The sequence below is a fragment of the Geotrypetes seraphini genome, chromosome 12 (assembly GCF_902459505.1).
Source record: "Geotrypetes seraphini chromosome 12, aGeoSer1.1, whole genome shotgun sequence".
NCBI lineage: Eukaryota > Metazoa > Chordata > Amphibia > Gymnophiona > Dermophiidae > Geotrypetes > Geotrypetes seraphini.
Genome location: NC_047095.1, coordinates 56,733,523 through 56,751,228, shown reverse-complemented (window position 1 = coordinate 56,751,228; position 17,706 = coordinate 56,733,523). Strand labels below are relative to the sequence as shown.

At 42.9% G+C, this 17,706-nt stretch overlaps 2 protein-coding genes across 6 annotated transcripts in view; one reads left to right on the top strand and one right to left on the bottom strand.

Moving 5' to 3' along the window:
- Nucleotides 1-1,550: 1,550 nt before the first annotated feature.
- On the bottom strand, nt 1,551-13,605 carry HSPB11 (heat shock protein family B (small) member 11). 3 transcript variants are annotated; one of them, XM_033916560.1, is made up of 6 exons: nt 13,464-13,605; nt 6,820-6,926; nt 5,986-6,054; nt 5,043-5,090; nt 2,207-2,250; nt 1,551-1,884 (listed from the first exon to the last, which is right to left on the bottom strand). In XM_033916560.1, the coding sequence occupies exons 1-6, from the start codon at nt 13,562-13,564 to the stop codon at nt 1,765-1,767; spliced, it is 489 nt and encodes a 162-aa protein (XP_033772451.1). In that variant the 5' UTR covers nt 13,565-13,605; the 3' UTR covers nt 1,551-1,764. The 3 variants fall into 3 exon arrangements, with proteins under 3 accessions (XP_033772451.1, XP_033772453.1, XP_033772454.1); XM_033916562.1 differs by lacking the exon at nt 5,043-5,090; XM_033916563.1 differs by lacking the exons at nt 5,043-5,090; nt 5,986-6,054 and having other exon boundaries at nt 13,464-13,595.
- LRRC42 (leucine rich repeat containing 42) overlaps nt 13,224-17,706 on the top strand; it is a 25,788-nt gene continuing 21,305 nt past the window's right edge. The window contains exon 1 of one of the 3 annotated variants that reach the window (XM_033916559.1): nt 13,224-13,454. Coding sequence is in view for 1 of the 3 variants with exons in the window: in XM_033916557.1 (XP_033772448.1) it covers nt 13,878-13,915 (38 nt within the window). In the remaining 2 variants the exon portion in view is untranslated. Of the gene's footprint in view, nt 13,455-13,570; nt 13,702-13,795; nt 13,916-17,706 lie in introns of those variants that run through there. The other 2 variants (XM_033916558.1, XM_033916557.1) reach the window with 2 other exon arrangements.

Genomic DNA, 17,706 nt, shown 5'->3' with positions numbered 1-17,706 from the left:
GTTAGGTCACTGCATAGGGTCAGAGCAATGGCGATTTCAGTAGCTCATCTCCAACACAATCCCATTGAGGACATCTGTAAAGCAGCCACCTGGTCCTCAATTCATACATTTATATCCCACAACTATTTGGAGACTCATTCCAGACTGGATAGTCAGTTCAGCCAAGCAGTTCTGCAAAATTTATTTTCTACCTAAAGGCATCTTACTCTCTAACCCTAGGGAGTCCCAACTGTGAGAATATGCTCCCCACTTGTCCTGGGATAAAGCAGTTACTTACATGTAATAGGCATTATTATACAGGGACAGCAGGCAAATATTCTCACAACTCTCCAGCCTCCCCTAATTGGCTTCATAGCTTTTTTATGGAACTGATGGTCCCGCTAGCCGACATCAGGCAGGAAGGCACCAAAACATGTATCATATGGGAAGTCTCAAGACTTTGAAAATTTTATAGTGACAGTACACTTTAACACTGTACATACCAGGCTCCATGGATGACGTCACCCACATGTGAGAATATCTGCCTGCAGTCCCTGGATAATTCCTGTTATAGATAAGTAACTGTGCATTAGAGCAGACCCATAGTGAGGGACAAAGAAGGTATGAAGAGCAGTTGGGATGCTTGGAGAAACAACTAGTGGACTTGAAGGCCTGTGTTGGCTTTGATAAAGGATATGGATATTGTGTATTATAAGTGAACTGCTGAAGAATCATTTTAGAAGGCTGAACTTAAGATCTGTGAACTTTCCAAAATTACCTTTTGTGTCACCAGTTGATACAGTGAAGAAATATCTTTTCTATCTGAGATGTCCTGACTCCTTTGTTTCTGACTTCTCTGCCTCCTCTGTGATATCTGGTGGGCATGTCTGGGATGTGTTTTTATATATCCTGAATTTTCTAGGGCCACGCAGATGAAGAGCAAAACCTTTCTGCTCAAAAGTTTGGCCCTGGGCTCAACATTTTCATTCAGCTTCTCTGTAAGTGCTGTGCTAAGTATGGGGTTAATAATTATATATATTTAACCCAAAGCTTTACTGCTACAAGGGTAAAGCCATCTGGTTTCATTGTTACCATCTGATTTGTGTACAGCACTTGATTTCTATTCCCTGATGTATTCTGCTTCTTATTTCTGTAAGATTGCCTTGATATAAGAAGCAAGATGAAAAAAAGTTCTGAAGACTTCAAATTGCAAAATGTTTGTCCATGGTATCACTTGCCATGTCTATAGTCTTCAAAGAATCAAAGGGTCGGATCCAAACTTCTCTTTCCTCTTCCCCATATCAAAGACAGATAATATCCAGGGCCCTCTTTAGTTATACGCTTCTTCAGGCCATGGCCATGCCACAGGATGCCTTGGTTAAACAGCAGCCTGCAAGAGGTAGATGATGCCTCCCTAATTCAGATCTTCCTCCACTGTCTCTAAAGAGCGGAGGTCCCTGATTGGACTCACTGGGCACAAACCACCCCTCACTACTCCCAACTTCAGGGGCTTTCTCCTTCCTCTATAAGTAAAAATCTTTATCACACTTTAGCAAAGAGGCCCCTTAATGCTTGGTCATATGAACTTTATCTGGTCTAATTTTTTAAATCCATGTAAATTATTAGAGATCTAAACATGCCGAGATTCAATGAATTCTAAATGAAATAATAGTCACTGCAACTGAATCCATCCCTTTTATACAATGCTTGAGAAATAAACATGTATAATAAATATGGCCCTAATAATATGTTCCTGTACAGACTTTGTGTTTTGGAAGAAAAGAACTATGCAGTGGGTGACATGCTGTCCATAGCTCCATCTGCCATGACTCTGTGTATGGAGACAAAGTGATCATAACTAGATTCAATGATGAAGCGCAGGTGTGTTGCTTGGCATCCAGAGAGCTGCGGAAAAAAAAAAGTTTAGTATTATTTCAATGTGGCAGCAATGATAAAGCTATTCAACAAATCACTCCAGTTTAGCAGGAAAGTTATTGTAGAGGAGCTACTGGAATGAGATGATCATAGAATTTTTCTCAAGTACTACTGACTCCTTATTCTGTGCTAAAAGTAAAATATACTGCTACACTGGAGACCTGGATTAAGTAAAATGATTTCAGCATTGTATCATCATAGTAACATAGTAGATGACGGCAGATAAAGACACAGTCTATCAATTCTATTTTCTAATTACAGATACATTTTTGTATATGTGATGCATTCTCACCATAAATTCTTCAGTTTGAAGTTGTCCTTCTGAATTTTCAAGATCTACAAGATTTATTAAAGAGCAAAGAAAAGTCAGTTTGTACTTAACATTATTCCACATCAGACAAATGATAAAAGCAACGTAATGCAACTATTCCCCCCTTTTACAAAACCACAAAAGCGATTTTTAGCGCCAGCTGGCACGCTGAATGCTGTGCGTTGCTCCGACGCTCATAGGAACTCTATGACCATCGGAGCTCAAGATAACCTCAAGTTCCACAAAATCAGAAGAAACTATTATCAGATCAATTTATTTGGTTTTAAGTTCGCCTCCTTATATTTTGGAATAAACTTGGTTGATACAGCACATCGGTTCCATAGTTCGTCTTGTTTTGCCACCTTTACATTTTCAAACATGTTTTTCTCAGAATGATTAACAGGGATCTCAAAGTCCCTCCTCGAGGACCGCAATCCAGTCGGGTTTTCAGGATTTCCCCAATGAATATGCATTGAAAGCAGGGCATGCACATAGATCTCGTGCATATTCATTGGGGAAATCCTGAAAACCCGACTGAATTGCGGCCCTCAAGGAGGGACTTTGAGACCCCTGATTTAACAGTACATGTATTAATATAGTATTAAAAGACAAAGGGCTCCTTTTACGAAGCTACGTTAGCGGCTTTATCGCACGCACCTTTTTAGCGTGTGCTAACCTCTGCGCGAGCCGAAAAACCACCGCCTGCTCAAGAAGAATGAGATATAAGGCATTTCCCACACAGGAAAGCTCGGGACCTCCCTCCACTTCAAAATCACTGAGCTCTGGAACAACCTTACCTCCCCTCTTCGGAACTTGAGCTCTCTCCAAGTTTTCCGTAAACATCTGAAAACCTGGCTTTTCTCAAAAAATGTAAGTCTCCCTCCAACTTAGGAATCAAGGAAACTCTTATATCTTGGCATCCCAAGTCCTCTAAATTTTCTTCACACTTCTACCTCTAACCCTCTGTTGTAGTTCCTTCCTATTTCTCCTACTGTAAACCGCGTCGAGCTCTACGAACGTGGAGATGATGCGGTATACAAACCTAAGGATTCGATTAGATTAGATAAGGAAGTTTCTTTACTGATTTCTTTTGCCAATGTAAAAGGAAATGTTAGCTTAAGTTGCAGCACCGTTGTAAATAATTTTATACAGATGATATTGTTAATATAACTTTTATTCACACACGACTAACTGAAGCTGCCCCTCAGACTATTTTGTTAAGGTTTCTCCAATAAATGAACCTCCACTGTGTGGCCACAGAAGGCCCAATACATAACTGACTGTAATGTATATCATTTCTAGAAAATGTCTTAATCAGGATTCGTTGTAAAACATGTGTGTCACTTATTATACAGGTCTAATTTAGTTCTTTGTTCTGCACAGACATTACTTGCAGAGGTACTTATCCACTGGAAAGGCATACATCAGACCACCCTGACATAGGTTAAAGACATATGGCAAAATGTAAGACTAACATTTTGCTCTCTAAATTTTACTGTGAAGAGCACAATGTACATTTATTGCCGTATTCCATTAATTCTCTTATGATATAGTAATGCGTAGCTAATTATTTGTAAAGTAATTGGGTGGGGGCTGGGGTGTGTTAAAGGAATAATGCCCGATATCTGCCTCGTCCGAGCTAAATGCCTAGCCGCCCATTCTATTCTTATGGGCAGCTTGGCAGGGCACTTTTGTAAAAGCCCACCAATGTGCGTTAAACAGCAAAACTGTGTGTTCTTTTACCGCAGCACATAATAGTTTACCATAATGCATGCTACATAAGCTGCAAAGGCAAAGTACATCACTAAGCAAATGAAATAATGTAGCTTGCAGTGAACTTTGCAAGCTGCATTATTTTATTAGTGAAAAAAATAACGCAAGCTTTCAGTTGCTGGTGTTATTTTCCTTCCTGGGAACATTGGATCACTAGCACAGGGGGCCCTTTTACTAAGCTGCACTAAAAAGTGACCTGCAGTGTCTGTATCACACAGCTGTCCTGCGTGCTGAGACCATTTTTGCGTGGCTTTAAAATGATGGCATTTCCTATTCAGGCATTAATTTCCCCCTAAAGGCTCCTGTGCTAAGCACATGCTAATCAAATGATAGAGAATGACACGCGGACAAGTTTGTCCCCATGAGTTCTGTCCTTGTCCCTGGTCCATCCATGCAAGCTCTGTCCTCATCTGCACAAGCCTCGAACACTTTAAAATCTTAAGTGTTCGAGGCTTGTGCAGATAAGGACAGAACTTGTAGGGATGGGACAGGAACAGAACTCGTGGGGACAGGATGGAGATACATCCTATGGGGACAGGGACAAATTTGTCTCTGTGTATGTCTCTATCAATTAGCATGTGGTTAGGTCCAAAACTGGACTGTCTTCTTCCTACTATAGCTTTGGAATCTGGGGCCTCTTTGCAGATCGAGTTCTCTTCTAAGATATTGGGCGTCCTTTTTGATTCCTCTCTTACCTTTAAGGACCAAATAAACTCCCTGGTCAAGAAATGCTTTTTTAGTTTATGAATGTTGAGGAAGGTTAGACATCTTTTTCATCATCGACATTTCTCTGTCTTGGTCCAATCAATCATATTATCTCGACTAGATTACTGCAATGATATCTATCTTGGCATCACAAAGATCTGTCTCCAAAGATTACAATTAATCTAGAATAATGCTGCGAAGCTGATCTTTGGAAAAAGTAAATTTGACCATGTGACCCCTTTGCTCCCGAGTCTTCATTCAATTCAAATGTGCTTGGATCTCTTTCAAAATTTTATAAGGCATTTTTATTCCCCTCATTCCCTTATTATGGAATGCTTACAGATTTTCCTTTGCAAGAGGATCCAACAATTCAAACTCTCCCTTCTTTCTAGAAAAGGAATTAAAGGAGTTAAGATCCTTAGTCAATCTCTGGCTTTTAAACTTACTCAACTATGGAATGAACTCCCCTTAATTTTAAGGAGCACAAGTTCTTTCCAATCTTTCCGTAAGCCCCCTCTCCAAGCCCTTATTTGGCAGCTTGACTCATAGCGGTAGTACTGATGGGGCAGCAACACCTAGGGAATGCCAAGCAACGATCCTACTCCCATTTCATACCAAGCTACTGGAATCAATTACCCCCACAAATCAGATCCCTTGAAGGGCTCCTAAACCTTAGAAAAGCAATCAAAACTTACCTCTTCACCTAAAGCCCCTTGCCTAATGCCATATGGGAAAAATAATGTATATGGCACTAGATCCTCTGTTGAGGTAAAGTTAGGATGAACACAATGTTTCATAAGGATGACAAATTGTAATCCGTCTGACTGTATGTTATGATATTATGTATGTTAACCTGAGCTCTTTGGGGCGAATGGCATAGAAAATGAATTAAATCAATCAATCAGTCCTGCCCCATCCACTGGACACCAAGGAAGCCCTTGATAGGTCCCGGGGGGGGGGGGGGGGGTCCACATGTAACTCATTTTAGAACAATTCCTTTTAGATGCTCCCGGGAAGCAGAATAACAAAGCTTGCAATACTTGATAGCAAGTTGCATTATTCATATTTCACAAGAGTTACTAACCTGTGGCACTGAGTTACTGCTGATTAGTGACTACCATGATAAGCTGCAGTAAAATGCGTTATTTTACTGCAGCTTAGTTAATTACCCCCTTGCTATTCTTCATTTAATAACAGGTAATAACACTGATTAGAGTGGAATGCTATTTGCAACATTTTTCATGGAGTATCTCCTGGAACATTTTCAGTGTTCTGAAACTTACCTTTCTCTGCACATTTTTCAAAACTGATTGGGTCCTTGGATATGCTTTTTTCAATTTTTAAATTCCGTACTAAAATAAAGACATGTTATTGTAGTAATATTTTCTATGGTGCCAATACTTTGCTTTTATAAAATCTTAGACGTGCATTTATTTATGAAAGAGGGAACAGCACCATTTTCAGGCTATATTGGCTCTGTTCATTAAGGAATTTTTGTTGTGGCATGGGAATGAACTAAAAGAAGCAAATCTATTTAACAGCAGATCAGTGTAGCAAGTGTACAGTCTTTCTGTGCTTTGGTTGTCTGTTCCTCATACAATATAGAGTTGATTAGAAAAAGGAAAAGAAAGCAGAGCTCGCCATCTTAAGTGGAAAGTGGGGCTTCTGCCACAATAGGCAGCCAGAGATGTCTGATGCTTTCTGGAATTACACAGGGTGAAAGCTGACTAGACATGAACTGAAAAGGAATCTTAAAGAGACATATTATATATGGGGCACTAGAGGCATAAGTAACTTGCCTAGAGTGACAAGGAACTGCAGGCTAGTGCAAGTTCTCAGGCCACTGCACTAACCACTAGGCCAGGGGTAGGTAATTCCGGTCCTCGAGAGCCAGAGCCAAGTCAGGTTTTCAGAATATCCACAATAAATATGCATGAGACAGATTTGCATCTCAAGGAGGCAGTGCATGCAAATCCATTTCATACATATTCATGGTGGATATCCCGAAAACCTGACCTGGCTCCGGCTCGTGTGGACCGGAATTGCCTACCCCTGCACTAGGCTATGCTCCCACTCCTAATTTTTCTCTCTATAAAATATAACTACTACTAACTTACCTAAGTAAGACTGCACTGTAAGTTTGTTGATTCTTGCAGACCCGTTGAAACTAATAATGAATTCTTGGGGGAACGTTCCAGTTGTTGTCCAAAAGGTTTCCAATTTCCTATGAAAGAAAAAGGAGGAAATAGTAACACAGTACATGACAGCAAATGAGGACCAAAATGGCCCAGCTAGAATGTCTGAGTAGATGTGAATACTGGGACACCTTTCATGTCACTGGTGCCACCAGGGGTAGCTGGGTGAGACTTTTCCCTGGTACAGTCCATATTTGTGCAGAGCAGGTTTAAAAGTAAACAGCAGGGGAAATTTAATTGCCTTCCTAACAGCTAGGACTGACAAGCAAGCTCCTGTTGCTTGTCCCTATAGCAAACATAATTAAGCCTAGTATAATATTAACCCATCTTAGCAGAGTAAAAGTGGAGATAAATCTGTATTTGGTGGGAACTACAGCTACCAGAAGACACTGTGCTTTTCAGCCCTGTTCTGAAGCAGCCTTTGGGGAAGACTGAATAAACAAGTTTTGCAGCTGGTGGTAATTAACAGCTAGGCAAACAAAAAGGGGCTGTTTTAAATGATTACGCTGGAGGGCAGAGGGAAGGAGAGGAGAAGTCCATGGTAAGAACATGCAGGGTACCAAACTGACTTGGATCTGCTAGCTTGGAATTGAGACTGACCTAAGCCTTAAGCCTAGCCACCTTGTTCCCAAGACATGTTTTGGCAACTGGATTTTAAATATAATATTTGCAAAGGAAGTCTCTGAGAATTATGTTGGAATTGGCGCTAAGTTAACCAAACAGATTAGAGAAAATAACTCCAGCCCAGGTTTTATGTTGGGGAAACCTTTTTCCTTCGGGCTAAGAAAAGCACTGAACGTTTGTTTGGAAGGCTTATTGCCAACAGAGCAGGGGCAGGCAATAGCTGCAGCAACAGTTTTCATTAAGCAATGTTTAGAGGTACAAGAACCAGGAGGTACTGCTGCTTATGTGACTGGGGTTGTTTTTCTGAACACCAAGACCAAATCCATTAACCCACCGGGATGAAAGGGAGCTGTGTTGAAGAAATGATATACTGGACTGAACTCTGCTTGGAACTCTTAAAAAACAGCTTTGGATTGGTTTAAAAGCTACCTCATTTGTGTGAATGAAATCCCTTGATAAGCTCATTTTCCATGTTTTCTTTTTGCTTTGCTTAAAGTATGGGACAGTAATAAAAGCTACCTTGAGTTTAAAAGTTCACTGCTGTTGGATTGACTCTTGTTTTGATGAGGCATCTGAGAAAGCCTGGTGAGATTTATATAAAGAAAGCTGCAGGAAAAGGTATCGAGGACTGGGAGTCACACTGGGCACTGCGTCCTCTGTGTTCCAAAAGCCAAGGCGGTGGACTAGGGGTACCACAATACAAATTCTCATATGATCCACAACACCCAGACCCCCCTTCCACTGTGCCACTCACTTAATCCATTAAAGCCGTACCAGTGTTTGAGTTGCAACTGCTGCTCTGTACAAGTTCCTCCCCCTCCTCTCCCCTGCTGTGTTGGATTATAACTCTTAATTTTGCAGTTTCATTTCCATCCTCTGGCCATCAAGGATTGCCTCTGTTTATCTCACATTTTTAGGCTCTAACACAGGGATCTCAAAGTCCCTCCTTGAGGGCCGCAATCCAGTCGGGTTTTCAGGATTTCCCCAATGAATATGCATTGAAAGCAGGGCATGCACATAGATCTCGTGCATGTTCATTGGGGAAATCCTGAAAACCCGACTGGATTGTGGCCCTCAAGGAGGGACTTTGAGACCCCCTGCTCTAACACCTTCTCTGGAAGGAAATGCCAGGCCTCCACCACCCATTCTGTAAAAACATATTTTTTGAAATTCCTGACTCTACACTCTTGGAGCTTCATAGTCTGAAACCACTAGTTCTAGAACTTCCTTTCCCTTGAAAACAAAGATTTATTTCAAGAACATTATAATCAAAATAACTTGCAAAGTCTTTTTCATTTAAGTCTACCTTTTTATATGTGCTGCCTGCTAGAATAAAAAAATGCATTAAGAACGTGCATCCCTCCTGAGCATAGTAAAGGGAACAGCACAGAGGGATGGACTTTAGAGGACAACCAATTCAGCACTAAAACTGGCCCCAAATCCATTTTAGTATGATTTTACGAGAGTGAATAAAAAAATTGAAGGCAATTGTTAAATTATGCAATAACCAGAACAGATACTGAAATATAATAATAATAATAACTTTATTCTTCTATACCGCCATAATCTTGCGTCTTCTAGGCGGTTTACACTGAAGAGAGCTGGACAATCAGTGAGTTACAATATGTAGAATAGTCAGTGAAATTATAGTAAGTAGAAACTTAAAAGAAATGCAGCGAATTACAATGTACTCATACATTGCCTAGTGGCTAGTTCATCTACGCACAGTGCAGCGCTTGACTTTTAGTTGTGTGGTAGCCACGAGGTCAGAAACGATGCGCCATTGCAAGATTGCACCATTAAAGAACAACGTGCAGTAGTGCCCTCCACCAAGACAATCATGTTAAACTTCTTTTGGGACAAGAAGGGGCCTATTCTGGCGCATTTCCAAACGCACAGGCAAACAATGCATTGCAAAATGAAGTTAAACCTGCAATTCACAGCAAAAAAAGAATGTTGTCCAAAACAGTCTTGCACCATGATAAAGTCAAGTTGATAAAGACAGGTTGTTCACCCTCTCCAAGGTACAGAGAGCGAGAGGGCACTCTCTAAAGTGAAAAGGGGATAGATTCTGTACAAACGTAAGGAAGTTCTTCTTCACCCAGAGAGTGGTAGAAATCTGGAATGCTCTTCCGGAATCTGTTATAGGGGAAAACACCCTCCAGGGATTCAAGACAAAGTTAGACAAGTTCCTGCTAAACTTGAACGTACGCTGGTGAGGCTGGACTCAGTTAGGGCACTGGTCTTTGACCTAAGGGCTGCCGTGGGAGCAGACTGCTGGGCACGATGGACCACTGGTTTGACCCAGCAGCGGCAGTTCTTATGACAATGCAGGTCCTCATATAGCAGCAGCAACAGAAGAGACGGTGCAACAGCTTGGGTTTGAACATCTTCCACATCCTCCTTACAGCCCGGATCTGGCACCTAGCAATGATCACATTTTCAGTGCACTGATGGAGATGCTGTGAGGTTGCAGATTCGCCTCTGATGATGAAGTAAAGGAAGCAGTGGTCACCTGGCTTTGGGATCAGCTGAAAAACTTTGCTGCAGGAATGCAGAAGCTAGTTGAATGATACCACAAATGCCTCATCTTGCATGGGAGCAATGTGGAAAAATGTTATGTTCAATTGTTCACAGTTACTTCTATTAAAGCCATTCAATGTATTTTGCCTTTACTTTTTGATTTACCCTCGTAGTTTCAACTTGTTTTCTGTTTCAACTCAAAATTATTGTTTTCAGCGGAAGCCAAAACTTCATGCGTTAGAAAGGTGGTAAAATTGTAAGCCCTGCAGCAATATAAAGAAGCTTAGGGTCTTGACACTTTTGCCAGCTACATCCCAAAGGGTCAGTGCTTCACATACAAGTAGGTGGGTGCACATCAATTAAAAATCTGCTTAACTAATATAAATTAACACAAAAGTAGTCCCATTCCTGGACCCCTTCCCCAATATGTCTCCCCCCTTCCAGCCTTACTATCCCAGGTGGTCTACCGGGGTAGTTGGGGTAGAAGCAGTCCGTAGTCGCTCCTGTCCATGCTGGCTCCACTCTCAGAATGGCTTCTGTGAACTCAGAGTCATTGCATCTATTTTGAGAGCAGAGGAGGCATGGGTAAAGCAACTAGGGATCACTCCTGTGGCCAACAACCCCTCTCCCCCACCCCTGTAGACCACCAAGGATTGTTAGGTAGGCCTAGAGGGAGGGGGATGCCTATGGGTGGCAGGCAGGGTCTTAGTTCACAGTTTTACTTTGGGCCAAAATCAATCAATGAGTTTCAACAGTTGTTTTGGTTTGGCCAAAAGAATTCAGGCAGTTTTAGCGGTTCATAGACAACGGCGCGAAAGACAAAAGTGCGCGCCGACAATTGAGCGCAGCGCGCACCACCGCGCCGCTCTAAATTACAGTTTTTAGGGGCTCCGACGGGGTTTTTTGTTGGGGAACCCCCCCAGTTTACTTAACAGACATCGCGCCGGCGTTATTGGGGGTTTGGGGGGTTGTAACCTTCCACATTTTACTGTAAACTGAACTTTTTCCCTAAAAACAGGGAAAAAGTGAAGTTTTCAGTAAAATGTGGGGGGTTACAACCCCCAACACCCCCCACAATGCGGCGCGATGTCTATTAAGTAAAGTGGGGGGGTTCCCCCCCCCATGCCCCCCCGTCGGAGCACTAAAAACAGTAATTTAGAGCGCGCTGCGCTCAATTGTCTGGGCGCGCCTATGTCCCGGCGCGCTTTTGACCTGACACCGTTTTAGCTGCAGATTTGGTTTCATCCAAAACTAAAAAGGTTTGGGCGCCCTCTAATGGACTTTTGTGGTTAATTCAGGCTGTCTACACCTAAATCTACCAGCACACTGATGATATTCACAAAGAAGCATTTTGAAACTTCCAAAAGAAGCTTAATTCTCCAAACCTGTATTTATTTATCAATAAAACTAAAATCTTAATTGGACTAATACAAATGATATCACTATAACCTTTTGATGCCACATCAGTCCCTTTTTCATATGTGTACAAATTTCTGCTAAGTTCCACTTTGTCTCAGCATATGTATGCAGAGTGCAGTATAATGTGTGCATTTTTTTAGGGCCACAAGAAAAAAAGGTAACTTCAAATTAACAGAGCTCTTCAGCTTTTAAATGACACTATGGCATATTGACTAACCCAAGCTAAAGTTTTCACATTAATGTGTGTGAACGTGTGTTGGTAACTAAAAGTGAAAGGAGGCATTTTTAATATGGGGGGAGGGGGGAACAGCTACCATGGTAAATTGCTGTTAACATAGCAGTACCACCAAATGGGGAAATGATGGGAAATACAACCAACTGCATGATACCAATATTTTTTTATGAGCAGAATATACATTTATTGAAAGGTTCAAATATATCAGGCAGGGCAAACAATAAAGATCAATTATCCGTAAATCCTAAGGCATATACAAACTCAACTAACATTAGCTGCATAGATCAAAAGCTTTAAATATTTTAATGTGGTTAATAGCCTTTTGATCTATGCAGCTGCTATTTTAGTTTGCATATGCATTGGGATTTATGGACAATTGATCAGACTATACAGAACATTTGGCATTACAGATACATAAATGTTTGTGCATTCAATCCCTTTCCAATTTGTGGTACAATCTCTGTGCCAAATATAGATTCTGCTGCTAATGAATGCCTGATGCATGCACATTTCTACAGCAATCAGCTTGCTCTCCCATACTTGTGCATTTTTTGTTAGGATACCGAATAATGGACTTCAGCACACAGTTCATATAAAGGACCGCAGTGTGAATACAAGAAAACACTGAAGAGGGCATTCAAAAGATTTCAAGCTTACACATTCTACTGATTTTGTAAATTGCCTTGACCTGCTTGTTCAGACAGGGTATTAAACATTAAAAATTAATACTAATATTGATTCTACAACACTTTAAGGGTATATTTTAAAACTCACTTTATTTTGGATTGTCAACAGTAGCAAATTCCATAAATGAGATTGTTTGCTGTTACTATCACATCAAGTGGGCAAGATTGAAATTAATACATTTAGAATCAGAACATTTCAGGCAACTGTTTCAGGGCCGCAATGGAGGACTTCAGGGGCCACACATTGCATGGCTCCCTATCAAAGAATTTTATGCTAATGCAGACAAGGGAAGAGAGAGAGGAAGGCAGTTGCATGCACTGATGTTCTGCACAAAAATTCCCTTTAATATTCATTTGGTAATGTGATCACAATATTTTTTTATTTGCTTTCTTCACTAGATTGTCCACCCATCTACTTCAGAAAAACAATTGTGGTACCACAAAGAAACTAACACAAAGCAGCAAGTTAGGGGTCCTTTTACTAAAACTGAGCATGTGCTAAAGGCCATTAGCATGCACTAAATGCTGCACATCCTATTTTATATCTATTGCCTTGCATGTTAGCATACGCTCAGCTTCAGTAAAAGGTCTCTTTTATGATACCTGCTTCTAGGTGTTTAAAGTGGAATTTAACACACAATAGCAACTTTTGCAGTGTTAGTTATGTTTACATGCATTAAAAACCTACTGCAGTTATTAAATAGCTTCTGTAATAATTTACACATTTTCTCCCACCTGTAGGGCTGCCGATTGGATTCACATTCGGAGGACAGGGTTGACCCGGTGCTGGGTTTACCCTAGCGCATGCTGGGACTTGTAGTCTTGTTTTTCTTGGGCAGTGCAACGGGGAAATCAGAACTACAAGTCTCTGCATGCAACGGGGGTATGCCCAAGACTGGATCAACCCTGTCCTACGAATCTGGAGCCAGTTTGCAGCCTTTGCCAAATAAATGCAGAGCGGTTTCTCTTTTTTGCTTGGCAATTTTGTACTTCCCTTTCTTATTCGGTTATACTCTTTGAGAAGGCGGGGCGGAGAGTTTCGCTTAAACACAGCAGGAAAGAGCTAAGAGGCGAGTTACCCGTCCAGGATGTTTTCGGGCGGATAGTGCTCATCACTGGAGGTAGCCAAAACCACTGTAGCCCCGCACGAGCTCAGGCACACATCGCTCACTTTAGTCATCGCGCGCCGCTGAATCCGCGCAGAGACGCTCGGTTGCGAGGGGCAACGCTAGGCTGCGGCCCGGCCTTCCGGTGTGACGGCTACACGGCCCCCGCTGTTCCCTGGCGCTTCAGTTCCGACCCGAAGCAGAGAGACAGGTACTAAATGTGTCTAGTTTCTTCTTCTTCTTTTTTTTTTTTTTTTTTGTAAAGCATGAAGGATATAGAATTGCTGCTGTGCTCTGTCTTTGAGTAGGGAAGGAAATTGTTTTGGTTGTGGACAGTTCGTGACTTCCTGTAATGGGAATTTTATTGTCCTCAGGTTGCCGGGTGGCATGAGTTTAATTCTCCGAGATTCACAGGAAGTCCAGAGGTGCTGCTTTAGGGAATATAGGAGCTAGTGCTATAATTTAATACTATTTCCAGTGCAATCGGTGAGACAATCTCTAGATTAGGAGTGGGCAACGAGGGCCGCAATCCAGTCGGGTTTTCAGGATTTCCCCAATGAATATGCATGAGATTCATTTGCATGCAAATTCACTCTGCTTCCAGAGTAGTGCTGCCAGATTCAGGAAAAAAATTTTTGATTTGATTCAGCCTATTGAATCGATTTTTCAGTTCAATTTTCCTGCCCAATTGGGTGTTCCCTCCCCCCCCCCCCCAAACATCCTGATGGGTTTATTTTATAGCCTCTTCACCCCCTTTGCCCTCGCATACCCACACTGGTGCTGTGGTGCTGTTAAATCCTAGCTCAGTTCACAGTCCAACACCACCTCTGGCAGGATACACATTTCAAATCTGACATATTGTAATCAAATAAAAAATAAAAATTTTTTTCTATCTTTTGTTGTCTGGTCATTGTTCAAATCATTTTGGTCCCAGGATCTGGCTGTCTTCTGATAACTCGCTTGCCAGGATCTCCTGCCCATTTGAAGTTTTCTTCTTTCTCAGTGCTAACCATCCATCTTCCATCTCTGTCCTCCTCTTCCGTTTCCCTTCCCTCCCCTGGAGGTTTGACATCTTTCCTTTTTTTCATCTCCATCCCCCAGATCCACCTTTTCTCAACTACCCTTTCATCCAGCATCTCTCCCTCCTTCCCCACCACCCCAGGGTCTACCATCTCTCCCTTTCTCTTCCCAACTACCGTCCTATCCAGTATCTCTATCCCCCCCCTCCACACCATCCCTTGTGTCCAAACTCTCTCCCTTTCTGTTCCTTCCCTCCCTAAATCCCATTGTCCATCATCTCTCTCCCTCTCCTCTGTTTTTAGACCCATTATTTCTTCCCTCCCAGTCCAGTATATGCACGTCTCTTTGAATCCCCCCTCCCTCCCTCCCTCCGTGTATTTCTACTCCAGGGCCTTCCTCCCCCAAAGGCCTGCACCCTTCCTGAAGGTCTGTCCCCCCTGAAGACCTGCAGGCAATATTCTCTTTCCTCATCACAGAAATTTTCTTAAGGTTCCAGGGGTCAGTATGTGGGCTACAGGCATATTCAGTCTGCTGCCACCCGTCCTGCCCAACCTGCCCGTAAGATACAATGATGCCAGGGAGCCAAGGGTCCCTCTGCAGATTGGGGGGGTGGGGGTCGGCTCTCACAGTTTCTGCCTGCCTGGATGCGCATTACAACAGACCAGTCAGTGGGTCTTGGAAATTATTCCGTCCGGCTACGAACTGGAATTTGCCCAGCCCCTGTCAGACTGGTTCATGTCTTCTTCTGTCGGGAGACCGGACAAAGCACGCGAAGTCCAGGCTACTGTTCAGTGTTTGCTGGATATTCGAGCAATAGAGCTGTTGTCAAGTGAACTTTTGGGCTCGGGCAGATACTCTGTTTACTTTATCGTACCAAAGAAAGGATCAGATGAATGGAGACCTATTCTGGATTTGCCGTACGTCAACGTGGCTCTCAAGATACCTCGGTTCCGGATGGAGACCGTTCGTTCTGTCACAGTGGATCCAGGGGAGTTTCTGGCCTCCCTGGATCTTACAGAGGCGTTTTTGCACTTTCCCATTTTTCCAGATCACCACAAGTTCCTGTGGTTTCATGTGCTGGATCAGCATTATCAGTTTTCGGCTCTGCCCTTTGGACTGGCAACAGTGCCCTGGACGTTCACCAAAGGGATGGTGGTAGTGGTGGCTCATCTGAGGAAGATGGGGTTGCAGGTTCACCCTTATCTGGACTACTGGTTGATCAAAGCGCCCTCATTGGAAGAGGGGCGCACTATGGTGGAGACAGTGCTGCGCATAGTGGAAGACCTGGGCTGGATTGTCAACTTCAAGAAGAGCCATCTGACACCCATGTAGTCGCTGGACTACCTGGGAATTCTTTTTGATATGGCGGTGGGCCATGTTTACCTGCCCGAGGCTTGGAAACAGAAGCTGTAGGCACAGATTTTGGAGCTATTGAAGATGGCGGCCCCTTCGGCATGAGACTACCTACATGTTCTGGGTTCCAAGGTTGCCACGCTGGATGTAGTTCCCTGGGTGAGGGCATTCATACAGCCTCTTCAGAATGCCTTGTTCTCTCGCTGGGTGCCTCACCTAGATGCTTTAGAGATGAGCCTGCCATAGACTGTGTAGGCCAGAGCAAGTATGACCTGTTGGCTTCGTCTCAGTCCCTTTGTCAAGGCATTCCGTTACGCATAAGAACATAAGCGTTGCCTCTGCCGGGTCAGACCAGAGGTCCATCATGCCCAGCAGTCCGCTGACGCGGCGGCCCCCCAGGTCCATGACTTGTAAGTGATCCTTTACCTAAATCGTGTATTCCCTATTCATTTAGTGTCCTGTATAGTTACCCTCTATACTGTATCCTTCAATCCCTTCAGGAAGTCATCCAATCCCTTTTTGAAACCCCATATTGTACTCTGTCCTATCACCTCTTCTGGGAGTGCATTCCAGATGTCCACCACCCTCTGAGTAAAGAAGAACTTCCTAGCATTCGTTTTGAAACTGTCTCCTTTCAATTTTTCTGAATGCCCTCTTGTTTTTGTTGTCCCCGCTAGTCTGAAGAATCTGTCTCTCTCCACCTTCTCTATGCCTTTCATGATTTTATAAGTCTCTTATCATGTCCCCTCTATGTCTCCACTTTTCCAGGGTAAAGAGCCCCAGCTTCTCCAGCCTTTCAGCATATGAAAGGTTTTCCATGCCCTTTATCATCCTAGTCGCTCTTCTCTGGACCCTCTCGAGTATCACCATATCCTTCTTAAGATACGGCGACCAGTATTGGACACAGTACTCCAGATACAGGCACACCATCATTCGATACAGTGGTAGGATAACTTCCTTCGTTCTGGTAGTGATACCCTTTTTGATAATGCCCAACATTCTGTTCCCGCCGGCTTCATTGTTTTGTCCACCAACACCCCTAAGTCTTTTTCTAGGTTGCCTTCTTTTTCTAGGTTGCCTCCCATCGTATAGCTGTACATCGGATTTCCTTTCCCTATATGCAAGACTTTACATTTCTCAACATTGAAGCTCATCTGCCATCTTTCTGCCCACTCGCTCAGTTTGATCAGGTCTCTTTGTAGATCTTTGCATTCCTCAAAAGTTCTGACCCTACTGGAGAGTTTTGTGTCATCCGCGAATTTTATAACTTCGCACTTTGTCCCTGTTTCCAGGTCATTTATGAATATATTGAACAGCAGCAGTTCCAACACTGACCCCTGTGGAACACCACTTGTGACCCCTTTCCAGTCAGAGTAGTGTTCCTTTACTCCTACCCTCTGTTTCCTATCCGCCAGCCAATTCCTGATCCATCTGTGCATGTCCCCTACCACCCCATGGCTCCACAGTTTTCTTAGTAGGCGCTCATGAGGTACCTTGTTGAAGGCGTTTTGGAAATCCAGATATACGATGTCTATGGGGTCACCCTTGTCCAATTGTTCACTTATCCCCTCAAAGAAATGAAGTAGGTTCGTTTGGCATGATCTTCCTTTACAGAAACCATGCTGGCTTGTTCTCATCAGATTATTTTTTTCTAAATGCTCATTGATACTTTCCTTGATCAATGATTCGGCCATTTTCCCCGGAACTGAGGTTAAGCTCACCGGCCTGTAGTTCCCTGGGTCGCCTCTCGATTCTTGTTTGAAAATAGGTGTAACATTTGCTATCCTCCAGTCCTCCGGGATTACCCCTGTTCTCAAGGATAGGTTACAAATCTGCCGTAGTA